Genomic DNA, 21,955 nt, shown 5'->3' on the forward strand with positions numbered 1-21,955 from the left:
TGTCTGCCTTCTCTCCAGTACAATGGAAACAGATGGCACTCGGCTTGTGGTGCACAAAGCTCAAAAGCAATGTCTCTTTCCAGAAATCATGACCTGCATACTCACAAGAATCCACAGACCTTGTTGTGAGCTGTTTCATGTAAGAACTATTTTCTTTCCATCAAGGTACACCTGTCAATTGAATCACCATGCAGAAGGAAGCGTGCATCTACTCATGAACAAGAGCTTTATGGTTGTGACAGCACAAGATGTACAGTTTAACGGTGTCCTCCTTGGCTGAACTGTAATATTAGCTAGCTCAGTAGTGCTAGGTGAGCTAGCAGTAGATGCACTTGTCCTTCTGTGCAGTGATACGGTTGGCAGGCGTAGTTTGGTAGAAATACTTCCTACAAAAGTGCTTACAACAAATCTGTGGATATAACTTGAGTATGCGGGTCATGATTTTTGGAAAAGAGGCACTGCTGTTCAGTTTTTCAAATTTATTTTTTGGTGCTTTGAGCACCACAAGCCGAGTACCAAGTAGTTCAGTCACACTGGAGAAAAGGCAGACATCTCTACAGCTGATATTTGCAACACCCTAGACTGATTAATAGCACCACAGGTAAGAGGAAAACTACGCTTTTCATTTGGGGTGAACTGTTCCTTTAAACAGAGTAATACTCAGCACCTCAGTGCCAGCTTACAGTACGGTATGTGCAAGTATGTGCATCTGATTGACTAAAGGCACAGGGTATCCCCGTGACAGGGTACAACAACAACAACTTGGCAAACACCAGATCTGGATTTCTCAACTTTCATGTGGGGTCTGTTCAGGCCAGAAGGAGAGTGAGAACAGGAATTTGGTCTCCCTCTCTGTTGATTAAGCAGCTGTTTCTCTGGAGGTCCGGACTGGGTAACAGAGAGTGAAAGGGGAAAATAAAAAAATGAGAAAGTGAGAGTGAGGCCGACAGAGAAGAAATGGAGTGGCTGTGTAACAGGAGGCTTGTTTGGTTCCAAATCAGATTGCTTTATAGCGACGCAGGGGGTGAGTGGTTCCAGGCAGCAGACAATGGGCCAACAGGATCAATATTGACATTCTCCTTAGTGATAGCTGAGTTGGCTTGGTGAGGTCAGGGACTGGACCTTTGTATTAGCCAGCCAACATTAGTGGTCACGGCTGGGGGACACTTACTGTAACCTTGGCCTCTCAGCATAATGGTGGGTCTGAGCGAGCCCAAGAGAGATCCCTCCCCTTTATGGGCCTTATTACCGTAAGAGAGCTCTGTCCTCCAGTGGCCCGACTCGAACACAGATCTTTTTTCTGTTTTTGTCAAAACAGCTACCAGACCACGCTGGCACACGCGCAGGCCAGCTTGTGTGGTGAACAGCATCTCGAAGTGCCAGTTGTTGAGCGCAGCAGCCGTGGGAGATGAGGCGAGGAACACAAGAGAGAGTAAGCAGAGCACTTTTGGACAAGTGACCGTTTATTAGTTCTTATTCCAACAGCACTTACAATTAGACAGATTCACTGGCAAGTCCCGCGTGCTAGGCAAACACACACACACACAAACACTGGGTACAATCTTCTCTCAGAGTTATGGCAAGAGGTGCTACCACAAAATAATAAAACACTCCAGCAAATTCCATGTCGTTGCTTTGCTGAAACAACATCTCAATTGTTGTTTACCTAAAGTGGTCAATTAATCCAAGGCAAACTCATAAAAAAGGAAAGGATGTGGGTTGTCCAGGTAGTCTGATCCAACTGGCGGAGAGTCAGGGCTACTAGGGATGGCACACTATAACCCTCCCCAGCGTGGCAGAGGAAGAGGAGCGAGGAGGAGAAGGACAAGGAGGGAGAGGGACGGCAAAGGAGACGGACGAGAAGGAAAGGAAACTCCTGAGGAAAGAGGAGAGACAAAGAAAGAGGGGGTGCGGAGGTACTGGTGGCAAAGAGGAGGGGTAAAAGGAGGGGGGTGGCAGATCAGGAAGGGTGGGAGGAGGAAGGAGAGGAGGTCATCTGAGGTGATGGAGATTCTGTACGGTGGGCTGGTTTCATGAAAGATGGAGCCGGGCCACTCTCCTCCTCCTCCTCCTCCTGTGATTCTGTTCTGGCTCGAGTTACTGGACCGAAGCCTCGCTAACTCACATGCGCACTCACACACACCAAACACATGTCTCCAGTCTCCCACACACATGCTCATTCTTCTTCTACTACACACTTGTGAGCAGTTTCTTACAGAAATAGAAGTGACATCACAACAGTCGCGTTGTAAATCAATATATGTTGCTCCCAATGAAACACCCACGCGCACATATGAGCACAGAGTTCCCGGTCAGTGGGCTGTCTCAGAGTCCGAACCACTCCGTGACCCCTCCTCTCCTGGGGTCGGGTTTCTGCCTCTGCTTCTCGTCCTCCATGAACTTCTCCTGCATCTCTTCGATGGAGCCCTCCGCTGACGTCCCATCCTTTTGGGGGAAGATGTCAGGAAAGGTGAATGTCTGGCCTTGGGCCTGGGATGCAAAGGAAACGAGAGCAAAATGAGCAAAGACACCATCACGTTCCGACCTAATAATAAGAGGAAGCAGTTCTTATTTTCTCTTTAAATCATTTCACAAACCATGTTTTGTGCAACAACAAAAAAAGTGTCAACTGAAATTTCCTTAAACCACTTCCTTTTCTTTTCAGAGACGTGAGATACTGATTTGGAATTCAGGACACAGTTTCTCCTTCTATATTCCTCTTCCAGTTACACAAACGCTCTCTTTCTCTCTGGCATTCAATTTCTCCAACTCTCTCCCACATTTAATCTCTCATCTCTCTCCATTTCTCTGGTCTTGATTTATTCAGAGGGAAAGGATGGTATCCATTATTTATTCCATACCAACCCATCTCTGGCCATAGCTAATGCACCACTGGCCCAACTGTAGTCTGTGTCAGGCCGCCGTGGAGTACAGTACGGTACACACACAAATGCATGCCTGCACGCCCACGCACAAAAAAATAACAGGTCAGTGGGTGCAGGCATGCACACATATCCATAGCCTATCCCTCTCAGCCTCTCCCATGGACACCTGGCAACAAGAATTCACTGTTATCAGTCTCAACTGGAGCCAAATCATTGTCCTGAAATGACTTGACTTCACACAAAGCCGGATCATATCTTTTAATGGTCATTTTTTAATCGCTGTGTGTTTGGATTTTGAGCAAACTGCAAATCCTCACAAATGTTCCCAAAGTGATTAATGATCACTAACATTGTAGTTCACACCAAAACAACAGCTTCCCCTTCATAATGACAGATAGCCAAAATGTCCTAACGTGACTTGTAAACTTCTCAATTATTTTATATAGAGGCCTGCTACTATAAATGAATTGCTTCCATGAACACAATTGTCAATCAACTATTCTGTTTAAATATGTGAGATATTTTGTTTGGGGTCAGTGTGTAGGCGTTCAGGAATGGTCTGGCTCTGATGTGAATGTTACTTTGTCTGTCTCCAACCCCCAAAATACCAAGAGAAACATGCATATAATTACCACATAGCATGGTTTAATTCCCAAAGGGCGAGACAACATGAAGCTCAGTCAGCCAAAGATAAAGAATGGAGCTGGCCTCGTCTACTTCGGAACCTGCTCGAGCGCGACAACCTACAGCAGAGTCTCGGGGATCAGTATTGTATGTTTAGACAAGTGTATGTAGAAATGTGTGTGCTCTGAGGCATCTTTGCATATGTTATGTTATGTTATATTATGACTAGGTAAAAACTTAATATCTATATAAAACAAAATGACAGACAATAAATTCGGATTGCACGCTCGGTGGACTTCAACCTGTAAAAGTAGTGACTGGATACTACAAAACACTCGAGAAAGACAGGCTGAGTTTGAAACGGCATGTGGGACCAGCAGCTCTGATCATCAACATGTCTCTCTTTCTTTCTTTCTTTCTCGTTTTTACAAACATATAGAAAAACACTCGTGTGCACTCTCATGAATGGAACCGCGTGTTGATCCGCGTGACCGATATATGTCCGCAGCTGTCCGCAGATGTTTTACAGGCAAAGTATGTCTGAGCCTCACACACACTAGTGCGGGCTGAATGTCTTCTTGCTTGCCTGAATGATAGAGGTGCTGTTGGGTGCATGGGAGATCCTGAGAATCCTGGATGCATGTGTGTGTGTGTGTGTGTGTGTGTGTGTGTGTGTGTGTGTGTGTGTGTGTGTGTGTTAAATGCACTGTAAATAAATGTTAACTTTTATTTAGTGAATTGTTGTCATGTTGGATTTTGTATTGTAGGACAATGTTTATAAGGCACACATCTATGGTTATATGGTTATTTAAAAATGTGATTAATGGTTCAAATGATGCTTTTAAATAATATTTCTTTCAGACAATGATCATTAAAGTTATAGATTAATTTGTGCTTAACTTTGACTGTGTTCTGAGTGTTTTATTACTTAAGTACACAAGTCCCTACTTCAAACATGACTAATAATCACAGAAATGAGCCTGCAACATATTTTGCTTAGGAAACGCTCCTCCTTTCGGTTTAACCAAGTTTTACAAAAACAAGAAAAAGAAAAGATTTTTAAAAGCAGCAGACTGGTTTCTCATTTTGTCTTTAGCTTTATGTCTCATGTGTTTGCTGCTGCCAGAGGACACTGTTAATTAAGAGGTGTCATGCAAAACAGACACTATTTAATGTGCCTCTGATAACTCAAAGTGAAGAGAAAAATGGAGAGGAAATGCAAATGAGCTGCTGATCATGTGTCAGAGTGCCTTAACTAATTCGGAACCCAATTAGATTCCAAACACACAAAACCAAAACATTGTAATGACAGATTTCTACTTCAAGTGCATTATTAGTCAAAAAACCCAACTTAATTATGTGTTATCTATCTTAACAGCCCTTTTTCCAACACAGAACTTGAAATGATCTATTTTCATGAATGATTAACTCATAACATTGAATTAAGTTATGCTTTCAACCACATTTCATAAATATTTTTGTATTGTATTTATCATTACTGATCAAAATATCCTCAAGTTCTTAAGTATGTATCCACAAAACAGTAAGTTCAAAACCTCCTAGGATGAATTTTCAGTTGTACATAATAAATAAGATGGATTATAAGATTATTATATCATTAGAAAATCAAATTAAAACAGTATTGTCAAAATAGTATACTTTGTATACAGTATGTCAAAATAGTATACTTTGACATGTATAAGTAAAAAAACATCTTGTGTTTATTTTAAAAACATTTAATCACAAATTATGTGCTTAGACAATACTATTGATGGATCAAAATGTGCCTTGCACTTCCTGCTTGCCTCACAATCAGCCATGCTTGGTGACAAAGGGGGCGTGACACTACTGCAGTCCACTTTAGATAATGGGGAACTCTGTGATTGGCTTATAGACACCGAGTCTAATAAGTTAGTGCATTTAGGTGGAATCAGACAACTTTAATGATAGAGCTAGACATCCTAGAAAACTGTATGTCCATAGGTATGGATGGAGGATCTAAACAGGTTATTGTAAATAAAAAACAACAACAACAACAACAACAAAGAGTTAAACTACACAGTTCTCATGCTGCAATAAGTATTTTTAATTTCCATTTCTGTATAATTAAGTTGCCACCTGTTTATTTCAAAATAAACCTCAATGATTTTCTTTTCTGTAAAAGCCAAAAATAACGGGGCCCAAAAGCCACTCTCTATTTTCTTTGTAATGGTTGGAGAGACCACAGTCCACCTTCCACCAGCATTTCTTAGTTACTGACTAATCCTAATTAGAGGTTTTGAGTGAAAAACAAGACACCCTGGTGGGAGAGACTGGCTGGGTCTTAGCCTACACAGATCCAGAGGTCACTGCATTAAGATATTAACCACAACCCAGTCTTTATGTGTGCGAGCTACAATCGAGCCTGACATGTCCAATCTGACAATACTGGCATGACCAGGCTTCTAACTACATCCAACCATCCAAAACACAACTATTATGGAAACTACTATTTTGGTGTGATACTTTACACAGACTTGAATTCATGTTTCTCTCTAAAACCTGGCCATTTGAGTCTAAACTCTCTGATACCAGCTTTGAGGAGCAGCTAGAGCAAAAACATGCACAACCTTCAATCAAAAGAAAAACCACCCTGTTCTTGTGTTCCTGTCTTGCGGCAACGCCTGTATTGCAAACTACAGGAGGTTTTCTAGTGAGTGCAGTAATGCAGGAAGAGAGGCAAGAGTGCAGACCCAGTGAGGAGGAGAGGGGTTAGTCAGCCACAGGCAGATCGTTGCCAAACACCAGAGAAGCACCTGGAAACTGAGCGCCCTGCCAAGGCCCTCTGTGTCTCTCTGCACTCACACACACTGCCATCGAGGAACGCATAATCCAGAACACAAACACTGGACCGGGCCAAGGGAAGTTTGCTGCAGGAGTAAATGGAGGAGAGGTGAGATGGAAAGAGGCAGCGATGAGAAAGATGGGAGTAGGCGACGTGAGGACGTGACTTGGGAGGAGGAAGAGGAAAGCAGGGGTGATGGAGGAAGGGGTCTACCACAGCACTATAAACACCAGACCTGGCAACGCGGGGGAAACATTGTAGCAGTGAGCCAAATAAGACTTCACCCAACTTGAACCAAACCTTGTCGCATGACAATTCCCAGTTGTACGGCGCAGCGCTGGACACCTTATGTATACACATGGCGAAGATTAATACCGGCCTTAGAGAGCACGATTCACAAAAACAACAAAGCCCCGAGATTGAAATCAACAAAGCGCCGAGACTCGTTAAACAAGTCTTATTGTTGGCAGCAGGCCGCACCCTGCATGTGTGTGCATGCGCGCACATGTGTGTGTGTGTGTGTGTGTGTGTGTGTTTGTGTGTCAAGTGTCTGCTGGACACATTTCCGCAGTGAGAGAAAGTGCTGGCAGAGAGCATTCATATTTTTGTTTGAAATATATACATTGCACCACAGCAGAGGCAGACCCCATGTCCCCTCGGTCTCCATGTGCCCCGAGCCAAAACCATCTTTCCTGTGTGTATGTCTGCCTCTCCTTACTTGTGTATCTGCGTAGACACAGAGAGAGTGTGTGTGTAAGAGTCCATATTGAGTGATTTATGGAGAAGACCGAGGGCCCTGGCCAAAAAGGACAAAAGTGGAGAAAGACAGTGAGGCATTATGCGCCTCCGAGGGTTTTCTTTCTGTTACCTACTATGCTTCCTAGACGACAAATTGTAGGAGTGGATATTTCCCTCGCTCTGCCATCATCGTCAACATGCTATCCAATTGAATCAAGCTGCCATCCAGGAATATTGGAACGAGGCCCCATGCTGCCAGTGATGTAAACATACTCCTCTTACGCACATGAACAACCCATTACACCCACAGTTTCCCTCTCAATGGGAAAAGAAGGAGAAACACTGGAGGGGGGTTAAGAGGGGAAGGCAAATGTTGTCATTGACTCACTACCAACCCATCTCACTTTCCCCATCTGTGTGTATGTGTATGTTTCCTTATTAAGCTCTAATTCTATGTCTTGCTCTGTTTCAGGAAGTGGGTATTTAGGGTGTCGGTCTGCGCTGTGTCATTTGGGGACCACTGTCAGACTTCTAACCAGTTGATTGGGGACATCTGTCAAATTAGGGACAACAAACGGTGTCCCCGTATTGTTTTCATAGCAGTTACATTCTGAAAGTGGTTTGTGTCTTTATTGGTATGTGCTGTTCACTTACAGTTGGTAGGTGGTAGCCTCAAGGGCACGAATGTACTTTAGCAAAATGTCCCTAAATCAACTTGGTTTTGTGCATGAGTGTGTGTGTGTGTGTGTGTGTGTGTGTGTGTGTGTGTGTGCTCATGTGAATACAACAGAGTCATACAGAAACTCTAAGTAATCCTGTTTGCAGCCCCAGAAGGAAGGAGGGAAAGAGGAGAGTGAAAAGAGAGAAGACCGGGCGAGAGATGGAAAGAGACACACAAAGGACAACTGTATTCTATCTGATTGACCTTTGCTTCTGATCTGTAACAAACTAAGCATGCAGTCGTAACTCAAAAACAGCCGTAGGGGGAGGAAAAGAAAGTCCTGGTGTGCGTTTGTGTGTGTAACAATTTCCCCGTAACAGAAGGAAAAAAAATAGAAGAATGTTGAAAGAATGGACGAATTTGTGTCCGGCAACCTTGGAATGCATGTGAAATCAAAACAAGGAAAATGTGAAGGGGGGGACTCTTTTATTATTCATAAGCTTAGATTTGAGTATGAAATATGAAAGCCGCAGTTGTTCTGGCTTGATGTGTTAAAATGTCTTTGATGAAAACAGGAAGGTGCTGGTGCGCTGCGCTTTTCCGACCTGGAGCTGAATAGAACATTATGGCACAGTCGGCAGCTGAGGACACAAAAGGTTGATTCAACCTGCTGCTCTGAGAGTTAAAACATAAGGGACACGACTGGACCGGACTGGACTGGGACCAGACATCATCGTGTGACAGATGAGATACTCATCAGCATTTAAATACCTCTGAAAGAGCTGCACAGTAAGCACAGAGTTAGAACTATGCTACAAATCTGAGAGGAAAAAAAACAAAAAAAAAAAAACAAAAGACGGCTTTCAAAGACGATTACTCAACCCCATTGTAGTAGTATTGACTTCATTTTCCAATATCCTCTATCCACAGGACAGCCTCCATGGTATCAGATTTTATGTCCTCTGGAATGAATAAGTTTGGCGCAACATTTTATTACTTTGAAGACTGTTTAACAGCTGTAAACCTACTCTTGAGGTCAAACGGTGACTTCCATTCAGATAATCGAGACAACGTAAAAATTGAATCCATCAGAAAAAAAACCTTCTAACCGCTATTTTACGACCTGAGATCAGCCTTTCTTTTGTGCTCTCTCGAAACCTTGTGCACCTAGAGTTATTGTGCAGCTAAATAAGATGTGACTGAGGGGTGGAGGCCAAGTACACTGACTTCTTGGATGACCACACTTGACCAAATTAAAGAACAGAGGAGCTTTCAATGTGGTCACAGAGACTGAAAAGGCTTTAAAGTGGTCTGAAAATGTGAAACTGACCCATTCACACTGGCCATTAGAGACTGTCAGACAAACTACATATGCCTTTTTATTGATGAGGGACAATCCAGAAGGCATCACAAGATAGAGCCATTCACAGAGCACTCAATAAAAATCAACCATATGTTGGCGGTTGCCGGTCAAATCTGGACCGCACACTGAAAAGGAGAGGTGTTGACGACGCGGTGAGAAATCTCACGAGGCTGCGGCTCATGCGGCTGCGGTGGCAGTGTAGTGGGTTAAACCGTGGCAAAGCACAGAGACATCTTAAGGAGTAGAAGTAATAGTAGTAGTAGTAGTAGTAGTAGTAGTGTGTGCGTATGTGTGTGTATGCGTGTGGTGTAAAGAGACAGAGAGGTGTTCACATTGCGGTAGAATCTATTTTGACCACATGGTAGGAGAGCCTGGCAGACTACAGAAGGAGAGACCACAGTGATGAGGTTACCAGGATTAGAGCTGAGGGCAACCCCCTGCTGAGTGTGTGGGATATACGTGTGTGTGTGTGTGTGTGTGTGTGTGTGTGTGTGTGTGTGTGTGTGTGTGCATAAACCCTATTTAACTAGGGAAATGTTGACTGCAGCATGCATCATGCTCTTTTTCAGCAACTCATCAACTGCTTAAAAGAGCCACCGTTCTCCGGCTGCTGGCCAGTTACCAGCTCCACTTGACCATTTGGAGGAGGTCACACGCGTTGCTCAAGGACAACTCAACTCAAGGGAGGAGCATTTACTATAATCTTTCCAAACAAGCTTTAGCAGCCAGACTGTGAATTTAAAAGGTGTGATCACACCTTTCTGAGTGCGTTTTCTTTGGTCTCAGCCACAGATGAAAACGCTGTTGCATTTTTTCTTCTCGGTTCATTTAAGTTCACACTGGCCAATTACAAGTGAACCGGGGCTTGTAAACTAAAGTCAGATGGACTCACAAGTAGCTTGTTTATTGGACAGGGTTTTGGCAACCTGTCATCCTGCAAGATTACGGATTTTGGCAGCTGAGGAACATGGGGGCAAATCTTATTTCAGTTCCTTTAAGTTCAATGGAGCATTATGAACTTGTCTGCGCTTTTTGACATAATTTAGCATCTCTGGTCATCATACCAGATAAGAAGGAAAGAGCTGACTAGAGTGATCAGTGCTGGCTGTGGTTTGCTCTTGGTTCATTTTGTTATGCTTGCCTTTCCAAGCATGAGTAACTGCTGGCTATCCGATGTCAACATCCGTCTCCTTGTGCCCATAAAATCATATGAAAAAATGACCAAACAATGGACAACATCAAAATGTTTTTGGGGCTGTTTCTTGCAGTTAGTTCACATAACATGCCCTGTTCTAGCAAACCGCATCTCATTTCTCTTGGAGGTGGACCAACTGATTTTGTTTTTAATTATACAATTCTTACCTGAACAAACCAACAGAAGTATAATCAAGGAAAATACAAAAGACAGGTTAAAAAAAGAACGGTCATGATGACAATGACAGCGTTCGAGGAGCCAGACTTTGGTGTCAGTTCTATTGGGGGACTGCAAATCACACTTTAACCCTTCATATCTTTGTTTCAACTTTGACTGAAAAATCCTTCCACCAGATTAAAACAAAACACACATTAAGTGATACTTACTGATATGCTTTTTTCTTGTGATCTTGTGCTTTGTTTTCCTTGTTACTGGTCTCCAACCAGATCATGACTGTGTCCAGCAGAGGATGAGGTGCAGCTGGCTCCTCAAACACTCAGTACGTTTACATGCACACAGTAGTCGAGCTAAGCTCAAAGCTCAGCTAATCAGTCAAGTCGGACTTCTCGTCTTGTCTGAGTATACATGCAGAAGAGAAAATTGAATTTCTGGCCAATTACGTCTGATTCCGCCTCGATAGGCGGTGCTGTGTCCTTTTCAATGTAGTGCGTATTGAACCACGTAGTTCCGGCTGACCCGAAGAGGAAGCTAACGACGAATGAAGATGGCAGAGCATGAATGTAGTTTCCTCATGCATCTTCTGTTTCTCGGTTGCCATGGTGTTTGGTTGTTTGCTTGTTTTTCCAGGAGTTACTGCACTGCTATATACTGAACTGCAGCTACGTCATCTCCTCATTCTTCCGGGTGAAAGCCCGCAAAAGAAAAAGCGGTGCATGAGCAGAACGCAGAGTCCGACTCCAGTCGGACTAAGTGGATACATGCAGCAATAGTTCGATTTTCAATCAAATTATCTAGGTGTGTTAGTCGAGCTATGGATAGTCCAATTTCAGTCGGACTAAGCCAATAATTCGATTTTCTCAAGCTGCATGTAAACGTACTGACTGCCACCGTCGTCATGACTGTTCCTTCGTTTATCTTTTCCCTGACTAACAAAAGGAAGTTTGTCTTCACAGCCAGTTAAAGAGGTCGTCCCCAATCTCAGACAGTTAGGTATGCTTAGTGAAATGTTAAAGCTGCTGTCAGACTTGGTGCAGTTTTATAAAGTCCTCTTGTGTCTTGTATACAGAGGTGGGACCAGGTCTCTGTTTTGCAAGTCACGACAAGTAAGTCAAGTCCCAAGTTCTCAATTTTTGAGGAATAAACAATCCATAATGCACCCTTCACCAAATAGCATGCCAATGTAACAACAGAATAATAATATATTAAATTTACAAAAATTATGAATGCTTTTTAAAAAATTTGTATTTACTTTACAACCGCATAGGTTTTGTTACAAACCAAATTATCTTTGGTTTAATTTTTTTTCCAACTGGCGCTCAGTAAGGTTACATTAGTTCTTTTTTCTTCCTGCAACTATGTCTGAGGCTGTCGGACTGGTTCAAAGTCTCGACTTACTGGGAATGAATAGCATTAATGTAAGTGATTCAAGAAATTAAGGAAAATGAATTGATTCACACTTTTTAAATAACACACCTTTTCATCTTTGGCTTGAGGGAATGTATCAAGTATCTTCAAGTCAAAAGGCTCAAGTCAAGTGAAGTCATGAGTCATTGGTGTTAAAGTCCAAGCTGCAAGACTTTTTTTTATTTTGTGATTTTGCCAAGTGGAGTCTGAAGTCAGATTTGTGACTCAAGTCTGACTCAAGTCCACACCTCTGTTACCAACCACAGTAATGACTCCCCTCTCTGAAAGGCTAAAAGACGGAAACCTGGATATGCGCTCAAGTAATTACGCCAAATCTGCCAATGCCCTAAAAGCTACAGAGATCAGCTGTATCAGTCCACTCCAATACAGTCCAACAGTTGATGTCAGATTGTATGCCCACACCTACAGAGAAGACTGTGCTCACATTGTTGATCTCTACTCCTTAGTTTCTTAGCCTAATATTACATTATCTATGGGTGCTTATTTTATCTGCAATCACAGAGAAGAAATCGCCAGAGAATTCTGGGAGAGGCAGGAAAGACGATGGACGAGGGCAGAGGAGGAGAAGAGATGTAGTATGATGACTGTAAACAGCTCGAAATGCCAGGCCCCTGGGTGGGCCACACATTCACTCTCACTTTGTCTCACTGGCACGCACACACACACACACACACACACACACACACACACACACACCATACTCTGCCCAGTTATGCCTCTGTCCAGACCTCCTGGTAAAACCTATTCCAGGAACAGAAGAGTGAGAGACAGAGATGGAGATAGAGTGAGGAGAAGAGAGGGTGAAGGGGTGAGGGAAGTCAACACCGAAAGATAGATAAAGCTGGACTGTTCCCTCAGGACAGGCAGAGAGATGAGGGTGATTCAATGGGAAGATGTATAAAAACATAATAAAACAGTCAAAAAAAAGTCAGGTAAAGAAGTCAAACTGTTGAGATGACATGAGAGCCTGAGAGGCATTTAGCAAAATAACAGCAGAGAGAAATAGTCAAGTAAAATCATCTCTCTCAGTAAAAGACAGATAAGTGGCAGTGAGAGTCGACCACTAACCAATAGCATCCTGCTGTGGGTTCATTCAGGGTCACGACCCCGGCCCTCCCTCCAATTACAATGACATCTCCTCCACAGCTTGGCAACAGCCAAATAACTTGGTCAGCTTTGGCTTGCAGCAGTGTGTGTTTGTGTGTGTGTGTGTGTCTCCATGTATGAATGACATGCAGACACTATAATGGCCTACAGTCCACATGATGGAGACAGGCAATGTTTTGTGTGCATGTATGTATATGTTTACATGGGGATATTAACTGCTTGCTGTTTAATTCTTGACTTAGCACTGGTGGTCATTTTATAGTTGGGCCAAACATATGGGGTTGCAATGCATATGTAGAGTCTCAGTTATGCTAATGCTGATCTTTGTCACTAGCTGATGTCATTATTTCTATTCTACATCGAAGCAGAGTGTGGAAGTCTTTCTGACTGAGACTAAGCAGTCCTATGGATTTTCTATCCACCTGAATCGACTTTTTTTTTTTTTTTTTTTTTTTTTTTAAAGTAACCCGTGCAAATCCAAATGTATGCAAATAGAACATGACTAACATCCAACACTGCATGACACGTTTCCACCTGGAGGTAAAAACAAATGGTTAATGTTTCGTAGAACATTTCGACAACCGCATTGTGTCTCCTGTGACTGCTTGACAGTAAAAGCAGTGTTTTGCCAGTTGAATGCTTTAAATGTAAGGTAGCAGCGGTAAAATATTCCGTAACTTCATACAGCTCTGCTTTGATGTAAAGAGACTCAACAGTAAGGACTGAGGCAGCTATCAACAAGACAACATTGACAAATACATGAATTGCATGAATGCATTGTTTTCCTGTAAATTCCTCATGCTTAGGTAGGCAGTCTGAATCCAGGACGGAGATGGTGGACTCCGCCACTACCAATAAGAACTACTATCTATAGAGTTCATTTCTAAAAGTAAATGCATTTAATGGCTATTGCTGTAACAATACAGACCATAAATAGTATCAAAACTGGGGCTTGAGTCCATCAAAATTTAAAGGATTAGGCTGTAACTTTACATAATGTTTCTTAGTCACTGTTCTAAAAATGTTGAAAGCATTTTTTTAAACTTACAATACAGTTACAATATAAAACAACATTTGAGCACAGCCCTAAAATAATGAGGCTGCATGAACTCTTGTGTCCACTTTTAGCAAAGACATGATGTGTAGTTACAGCCATCCACACAGGGTCCTAATCAGTTCCGTGCAGCCAGGCATTATTTAATCTTTTTAAATATATATAAACATTTTTAGCATAGTACTTCATTGGATTGGTATTTGGTATTCGCCAATACCTTATTCAAGTGCAGAGTTTATATCAGATCAGGAACTGGCAGGCGGAGAAAGTTGTACTGGTGCATCAGTGTGTGCTTTAATGAAATGGAAGTAAAGTCAGTTCATCTGACATTACTATGATAGATATTAATAATTATGCTATTGTTAATGCTGTCATACAATGAGAAAAGTGCAGAAATTCAAATGCACCAAGATGCACAGAAACTCATATTAGAGCTGTCAATCTTCCTCTATAATCCCATTCAAACTTAATTTCTTATCTTCTACTTTTTAATGCACAACTTCAGCCTTGTATAATTGCTAACAAAAATAATTACCAGGGATTTGACATCACCAGTTACATCATGATTATTAATTAACATTGATTAAATTGGCTGCACTAAAACACATGAAACACGGCTTTGGCATTAAAATTTGGCTCAATAGTAATTGTCAAGGTTCACAGACCAACAAGTGGGGAGGACAACCCACAAATGCAATTCATTTCCAAGAGATTTTCAAATGAATGGACATTTGTCATTATTTTTGGTGTTGAAAAAGATTTTTGTCTGGCCTGGCAAGATTTTCCGTACCTCCTGATTTCACTACAAAAACCTAAATACAGTAGCAGCTGGATGAAGGGAGATCATCAGGGGGCTGAAAGTTTCTGGTTAGCTAAAGAAGCCTTATCAAGGTAAATGACCATCACTAATGATCTATTTTCTGTTGGCTATGTTGTATGTCATATTCAGTAAATATCACAATATAAAATGTGTGTTTACTGTTTAAAAGTCACAAACGTAGGAAGATAACAAGTAGCCTACTCACCCATCTTTTAAGCAGTTACCTCGAACACACAGCTGAGAGGTACAGTGGATTGTTTACATGATGTAACATGAGTACATATTTCGGGGATTCAGTGACTGGACAGAGAGTGTCCGATGTGACACGATAGTCAGACGCTTGTTCTCTGTTAGGACACGGTGGCAACAAATTTATTAAAATGAATAATACCCAATTGAATAGTGATTTTGGTATTTGATTAGTGGGTTTTTTTTTACTATTTGATTTATATTAGACTGCTTAAATTCATTCCAACAACTCATGTAATTGTCTAGTACCTAAAGGTCCCCAGCTCTGGTGTGTATGTGCTTTGTGGGACAAAGAGCAGGAGCAGGAGTCAGGCAGGTGGAGGAACACGGGCTCTGATGTCAACTGAAAATACTTCAAGATCTTTCACAGGGACCTTCTGACACACTTGGTGCAGGGCGTCCAGTGATACATTCACGCATACTTCTGCCCGGAGACAAACAGAGGGTGTGAGTGAGAAAATGTGCGTGTGAGCGTGCATGTGTTTGTGTGTGTGTGTGTGCGTGGTAGTTTTCATGCCTGGACATGTCTGCTCCCAGCCTGCTACTGGAGACATTGGACCCTGGTAACAGAGCCCTCAGGAAAAGATCATCACCATCTAAATACACACCCAGCCACCCACAAAGACGTTTACATCCATCTGGTCTTGAACTGGACACTCAGAGGACAACAACAACAACGACAGCACCAACCAAGAACAACACGACCAAATCTGTCCATATTAGCAATAATGACCAACAAATGGTGAATCATATCGCCTTCTGTCTCAGACGCCAACCCAACCTCTGTACCTTAAAGCCAAATCACACCTACCCCTTGCCTATCTCAACCACCCACCCCCATTACACACACATACACACACATAAACAGCTGTTCACTATCATTATCCCCTCCATCTATGTCATTCACCCCCCCCCACCCCCCCCCCCCAACCCCCACAATGTACCCCATTTCTCTCTCGCCAACGCATGTAAACAACCCTCACATACCCCCCCCCCCCCCCCCAATTTTCAAGCATCTCCTCCACCTCCCCCACCCCCTCTTGGTCCTAGACCCAACTATCTAGGCTACCAAATACACACTCACACAAACACACAGTTAGACTCTTGCACACAAACACACACACACACTCACCCCTACATGCACACGCAACATAAACATCCAGGCAATGCCCCTGCCCCCTCCCTGACTCTGAGGAATGCGGGGACCAGCTGGTGGAGAAAATAAAAAATGAAGAAGCATACCAAAACAGGAAATGCATCAGCAGGGGCCTATCAGAGGGCTTTATCAGGCCAGTGGCAGCCCCGCTGAGAACCTGGGTGGCGCCGCATGGTGATTGGCTGATCAAAGTGGCAGCTGTGTCATTACAGGTCACGAGGTCAGGGGTAATCAAGAAAGGTTACGAGCATGCGCTCGTGTGCACGTTTGTATGTGTGTGTTGCCAGAGCTATCTAAATAGAAGGGGAACCTGGAGGAAATGTGGGAGGAAATGAGGGTGATGAGAGAAGATGCTGAGAGGAGAGATAAAGTGAGGATCAATCGCAAACTACAAAGGAAACACGCAGACAGAAATGTAGAGACAGAGAGGGAGAGGATGAGACTTACAGATCCAACTGTGTACCTGAACTGCACCATTTATTTGATGTTGCATACATGTTTGTACTCTCTTCAGACATTTGTTCCACTTGTCCCACTTTTGTTTTTCTTGACATGAACCTCTAATAAACACTTGCCATGGTGCTAAATCTGTGGCGCAGTTATAAAATTAGACGAAAGCCATTCAAAAAAGGTTTGCGTGTGAGATTCCAAACCGGATGGTTAAGACCCTGCTCTGTTCTCTATAATTCATGTTCTCTCTCCACTGAGCTCTTATGAAACCTACACATACACACATACACTCGCACACAGCGCCCCACACACACACACACACACACACACACACACACACACACACACACACACACACAGGGTTTTACTTAGGAGTGAATTTTCCAAATCAGGAGACACGTAGGGAGATGGGGGGCATTTCAGCAAAGCTTGATTGCCAGGAAAAGCTTCTCCTTTTATTAGGCTTACCACCAGTATACGTGCACGTGTGTGTGCACACACACACGTATATATGTACACACACTAATTAGCGTATCAGCCCATTCCTTCCTTCCGAAGATTTATACGCCTAGAAAGCTGACAGATATGTGAAAGGGGAGCTGCATGACTCGGGATAAAAGGCGAGGCATGATTTTCTCACTAAGAACTGATAATAAATGTATTTCTCTCAATTCTTAGTAAAAACATGTTAATAAAATGTTTTTGAAAAACGCCTGTAACGTCACTGGTTGTACAAGAGCTCACTGGACATGGAGATGCCCTAAATATAGTTCTAGTTTGTGCAGTTAGGGAGCAGAGATCTTCTGTTAGATTTTCTGGCAAAGTTTACTTGGCCTTGATCGCTGTATTACACTGTATTTTGTGGTGATATTTAAGGTGATTGTACAAATATGTGTGCAGCAGAACATTGCTGTTGATATTCAGTATGTGCTTTTGACTGACAGCATAATTTTTTTATCTGTAAAAGTTAGAAACAATACAATTTGTCCCTTAATCAGATTTGAGCACAATTGCCAGAGCTAGGGTTTGATAAATGTTCATCCTTCATCCGCATGGTTTATTGATTTCAGACTAATTTTTTTTTTCATTTTTGATGTTCCTTCAAAGCTTTTTTTTTTTTTAACCTTGATACTGTGGCACTATCCCTCTGTAATGTTTGACATTTTTGTTTCTGTCCTGTCCTGAGTGAGAATGACAAGGGTCACGTGACCAACAGAGGTTGTCATCGGTTACTGTTTGCTTCTGTTAGCTTCCCCGGACCCCGGGTTTTTTCGGACCTAATTGTATTGCGGAGTTTTGCACAGCGGTGACCGGATCTTTGCTCTCAAATCACAAAAAAATGTGATGGCACAACAGTCTCCTTCAGTACATTATTCTATGCTTTCTTTTGATTTTCACATTGGCTAGTCATCCTGTTTTTCTGATTAAATCGGAACCGTTGAAACAAGTTGTAGGAAGCCTCTGCAAGTAATTTGTTGCTGGCAGACACTCTGTGCTGCAATAAAATGGTTAATCAGCAGTGCCATGCACTGTAGAGCCGATGCACTGCTGGTTCTGTCGGCTTGAATAGAATATAATGTCTATAACCTTACTGTTGTGTACAGCATTTATAGACTGAGCTGAGTAGTGATGCGTGGGTTGACCCGTAACCCACGGGACCTGCAAATGGACCTGCGGGTCAGGCAGCAGTGATCGTCTGTTAAATTGGTCTGTAAATGATATTTTGACATTATTGGCTATTACTGTTATGGCATCTGAAGGTACTGATGCGTTGAGCAGGTGACAGTCCGCGGCCGTTTTCAAAACACACTTGTGTCACGCACTCCAAAAGAAACTTGTTGAAACTTTAAACAATAATTTATTGTACAAAACGGGGGAAACAAACATTGACAAAAACGGTTCCATAATTCATATTAAATTCAAAAGATAACGAAAAAACAGCTACAAGTTAGAGAGAATAGTGATAAAGTGGTAAAACTTGGCATTGATCCACAGCCTCAGATGGATGCACTCAAGCGTGCCATGCGCACAAGCTCAGTTGGTAGGCTATACTATATTTTCACATCTTAAACAATGCAATTTAAAAGTTTTGATTTTTATTGATAACCTACATTTAGTAACAACAAAAAGACTACATTTAGCACCAAAAAAAATGTTAAAAAAAAAAAATTAAAAAAAAAAGCAAAAAAAAAAAAAAACGAATATCGAATACCAAATTTTCATAATGAATATCTACCCATAGAAACGAATATTCAAATATCCGAATATTTGGGTACAGCCCTAGATATTACTTGACGTAATTAGATTAAAGTTTGTTTAGTTCTGCCTTTCTGCTGCTTTCAAATACTGTTAAAAAACAACAACAAATTGCTGATTAAATTTAAAAAAAAAGAAAGAAAGGAAAGGAAATTAATTTCAATATTCCTTTATTGAACAAACTGAAAAGGCACCATTAACAAAGAATGCACGTTACATTGTAAAGCGTAGTTTTCAACTGATACTCTTTCAAACCACCTGAGTGCAATACTGCAGTGTTTTGCAGTGTGTTTATCACACAAGTTGACACTGCAGTGACGATAAAACAATTTGTACAGCTCTAATATAAAGTCTATTATCAAAACTCAACATTATATGGCACAAATATGACCATCTTTTGTAATGTTCTATCTCTGAATTCATGGTCCTCTTGTCTTTGTGTGTTTTGTTTCAATATAACTTCAGTATAGTTATATATAATAACTAGGCAGTGTATAAGACACTGCCTAGTTATTAGAATATGATCCTTCTGGCTACTTTTACATTATAATTGTTTTTAACTAATTATGCCTACAAGGTAAACATAAGAGGATGCCATTTGCTATAAAGATTAGAGTTTCAAATGTCAACAACAGCTAGTTACTTCATCATAGACTACTGTAAAGCAGCCCAGCACACAGGAGAAACATTGTCATGTAAGAAAAACTAGTGGTATGAGCTGATATTGCAATTTTTTCATGTTATGAACTGTCCAGCCCTGTGTGAAAGAGAAAAATGAGACAGATGCAGAAGAGAAGAAAGCAGTGGAGAAAAAGTGGTAGCAGTTAAAAATGTTAATTGGCGTGATAAGCAAGGGTGAGGCAGCACAGGGAAGGGAAGGAAGCAGAGCGGCAGACAGACAGACAAGGCTGTTGGAGGAAAGCCTGTGTTTGCGTGACAAGGTGGAAAGAAAGGAAGAGGGAGGGAAGGAGAGCGGGAGCCATCATGATCCAAATAGTTGAAAATAATAAAATTCCACACAGATAAGCAAGATTTCCCCCCTCGGCCTGACTGCCTGATTCAGCACCTCCACCTCCAAAGAGCCTGGGCTTCAGGAACAGGAGAGGGGGGGATCACAGGGGTTTGCACCCCCCTATCCCATACCTCTCTGCACCACCACCCCCAGCCCTGCCAGATACACACAGTCAAATATATACACACACAAGCCTTGAGGGTCTATTGTTAAGCAACAAGGAGTCAATAACAGATAGGAGATGAAGGGAGGCTAAAGAGAGAGAAGCTGTGCAGCAAAACGTTGCCATCTAGTGTCAGTCAAACAGAGAGGAGAGCCAGACTTGGCCACAGTTTCCCTCTCATAATCACTCTCAATACAGCTGTTTCGTTCTCTCTCCCTCTCTCCCCCCTTTTTCAGCTGTGTCATAACTCCTCCATGTTTGCCACTCAGTCTCTGCCTCTGTTTGTTTGTCTCTCACTCCCCATGCTCGTTCACTCCGAGTGATGCCTTCCTCGTGGATTGGGCGGGGGTGGAGAAAGCGACAGAAAGAAACACGGGAAATGAGCAATTTGAATGAAGCTACCACTTATTCTACAACTGTTGGTCCAACCCCATATCTTGTTTTGTTCTGTGGTTGTCAGGTCGGGACATTGCTTTAAGGCGGCAAGCAATCTGACTGGTGCAACTGGTTTGCTGCATTGCTGCCAGTGACCCGGCACTGGAGAGAAACCATGACACTTTATTTACTACTTTTATGAAAACTTCACCCCATAATAAAGTGCCACTAGTGGCTAAAGGGACGACTTAAGGGAGTAAAAACAACCTCTGAAACAGACCTCAATATTTTAATGCTATAGAAATTACAATTTAAAGATGTGTGAAAATGGATCTAAGCTGTCCTCAGATGTGAGGAACTAGATCGTGACTACTATCAAAATAGTGACATCACTGGTTTATGTGTAAACAAAACTGGCTGCTCCTCCTCATGACAGCTAAAGGTCGGCATCGTGACAACACCTTAGACCATCTGTGTGCCTGCTCTCCCTTCTGCTGCAAAGTTTTCACTCATCATCTACTTTCACTACTTGCGCCCTGATGCAGACTCTCCTCTGACTGTATGAAGTGAGCTTTTGTCTGCAGATAAACGCTCTTGAATGGAGCTTGTGTGGGATTCTGGGCTGCCACGCCCCACAAAAGGATAGACATAGGACGATGCTCAGCAGCGAGCCCAGACGACTGTTGATGCACATGCACTCCTCATCTCTGTGTGATTTTATTAGGCCTGCACAGGCTGTTGAATAACAGTTAGCTGGTGAGGATTTTCATGCTAAATGCTTGCAAGCATCCCACAGGTGCCTGGACGTGCCATGCGGCGCTAAACACACAAAGAACATAAACTGCTGCTCCTCCCTTCTGACCTCCTCTGAAAAACTAGAGGAAAATGTCTGAGATTCCTTTCTTTACATGGAGATCATCACAGTCTTTCAAGAACATGATGTGGAAACTTTGCTCACTAGCTAACAAACGTCTCCTATTCAATTAGAAAAATAAGGACAGGAATAGGTTCTAAATGTGATCTTCTAATAGTGTTGCACGGTATACCGGTACTAAAATAGTACCGCGGTACTAGAGTATTCCAAACGGTACTATACTGCATTTGGAAAATACCGGTACTTTGAAATTGATTCAATTCATTCATTTAGTTAATTTATTTTACTCATTTATGCACACAAACGCCTTTCTTGTTCCTATTGGAGCATAGATTGCACAAGTGGTGTGTATGACAACACCTGTATCAACATTCGCAGCTGGCGCATGTGAAAAAAGACAAGAGAAAGTCTGAATTGCAAAGTGAGACAACACGAGACAACACAAACTTGGTGGAACATTTGAGTTACCAAACTGTGACGTCCGTACCGAGGTACTTACCGAACCATGATTTTTTTGGTACCGTTACACCTCTACTATTTATTG

General features: G+C 42.3%; 1 protein-coding gene across 1 annotated transcript in view; it reads right to left on the reverse strand.

Moving 5' to 3' along the window:
• Positions 1-1,445: 1,445 nt before the first annotated feature.
• The window catches only part of mrpl23 (mitochondrial ribosomal protein L23), a 45,931-nt gene continuing 25,421 nt past the window's right edge, over positions 1,446-21,955 (reverse strand). Inside the window, exon 5 of the mRNA XM_049575337.1 lies at positions 1,446-2,490. Within this exon, the coding sequence (XP_049431294.1) occupies positions 2,326-2,490 (165 nt within the window). The 3' untranslated portion in view covers positions 1,446-2,325. The remainder of the gene's footprint in view (positions 2,491-21,955) is intronic.

Source organism: Epinephelus fuscoguttatus, linkage group LG4 (genome assembly GCF_011397635.1).
Source record: "Epinephelus fuscoguttatus linkage group LG4, E.fuscoguttatus.final_Chr_v1".
Classification (NCBI taxonomy): Eukaryota; Metazoa; Chordata; class Actinopteri; order Perciformes; family Serranidae; genus Epinephelus; species Epinephelus fuscoguttatus.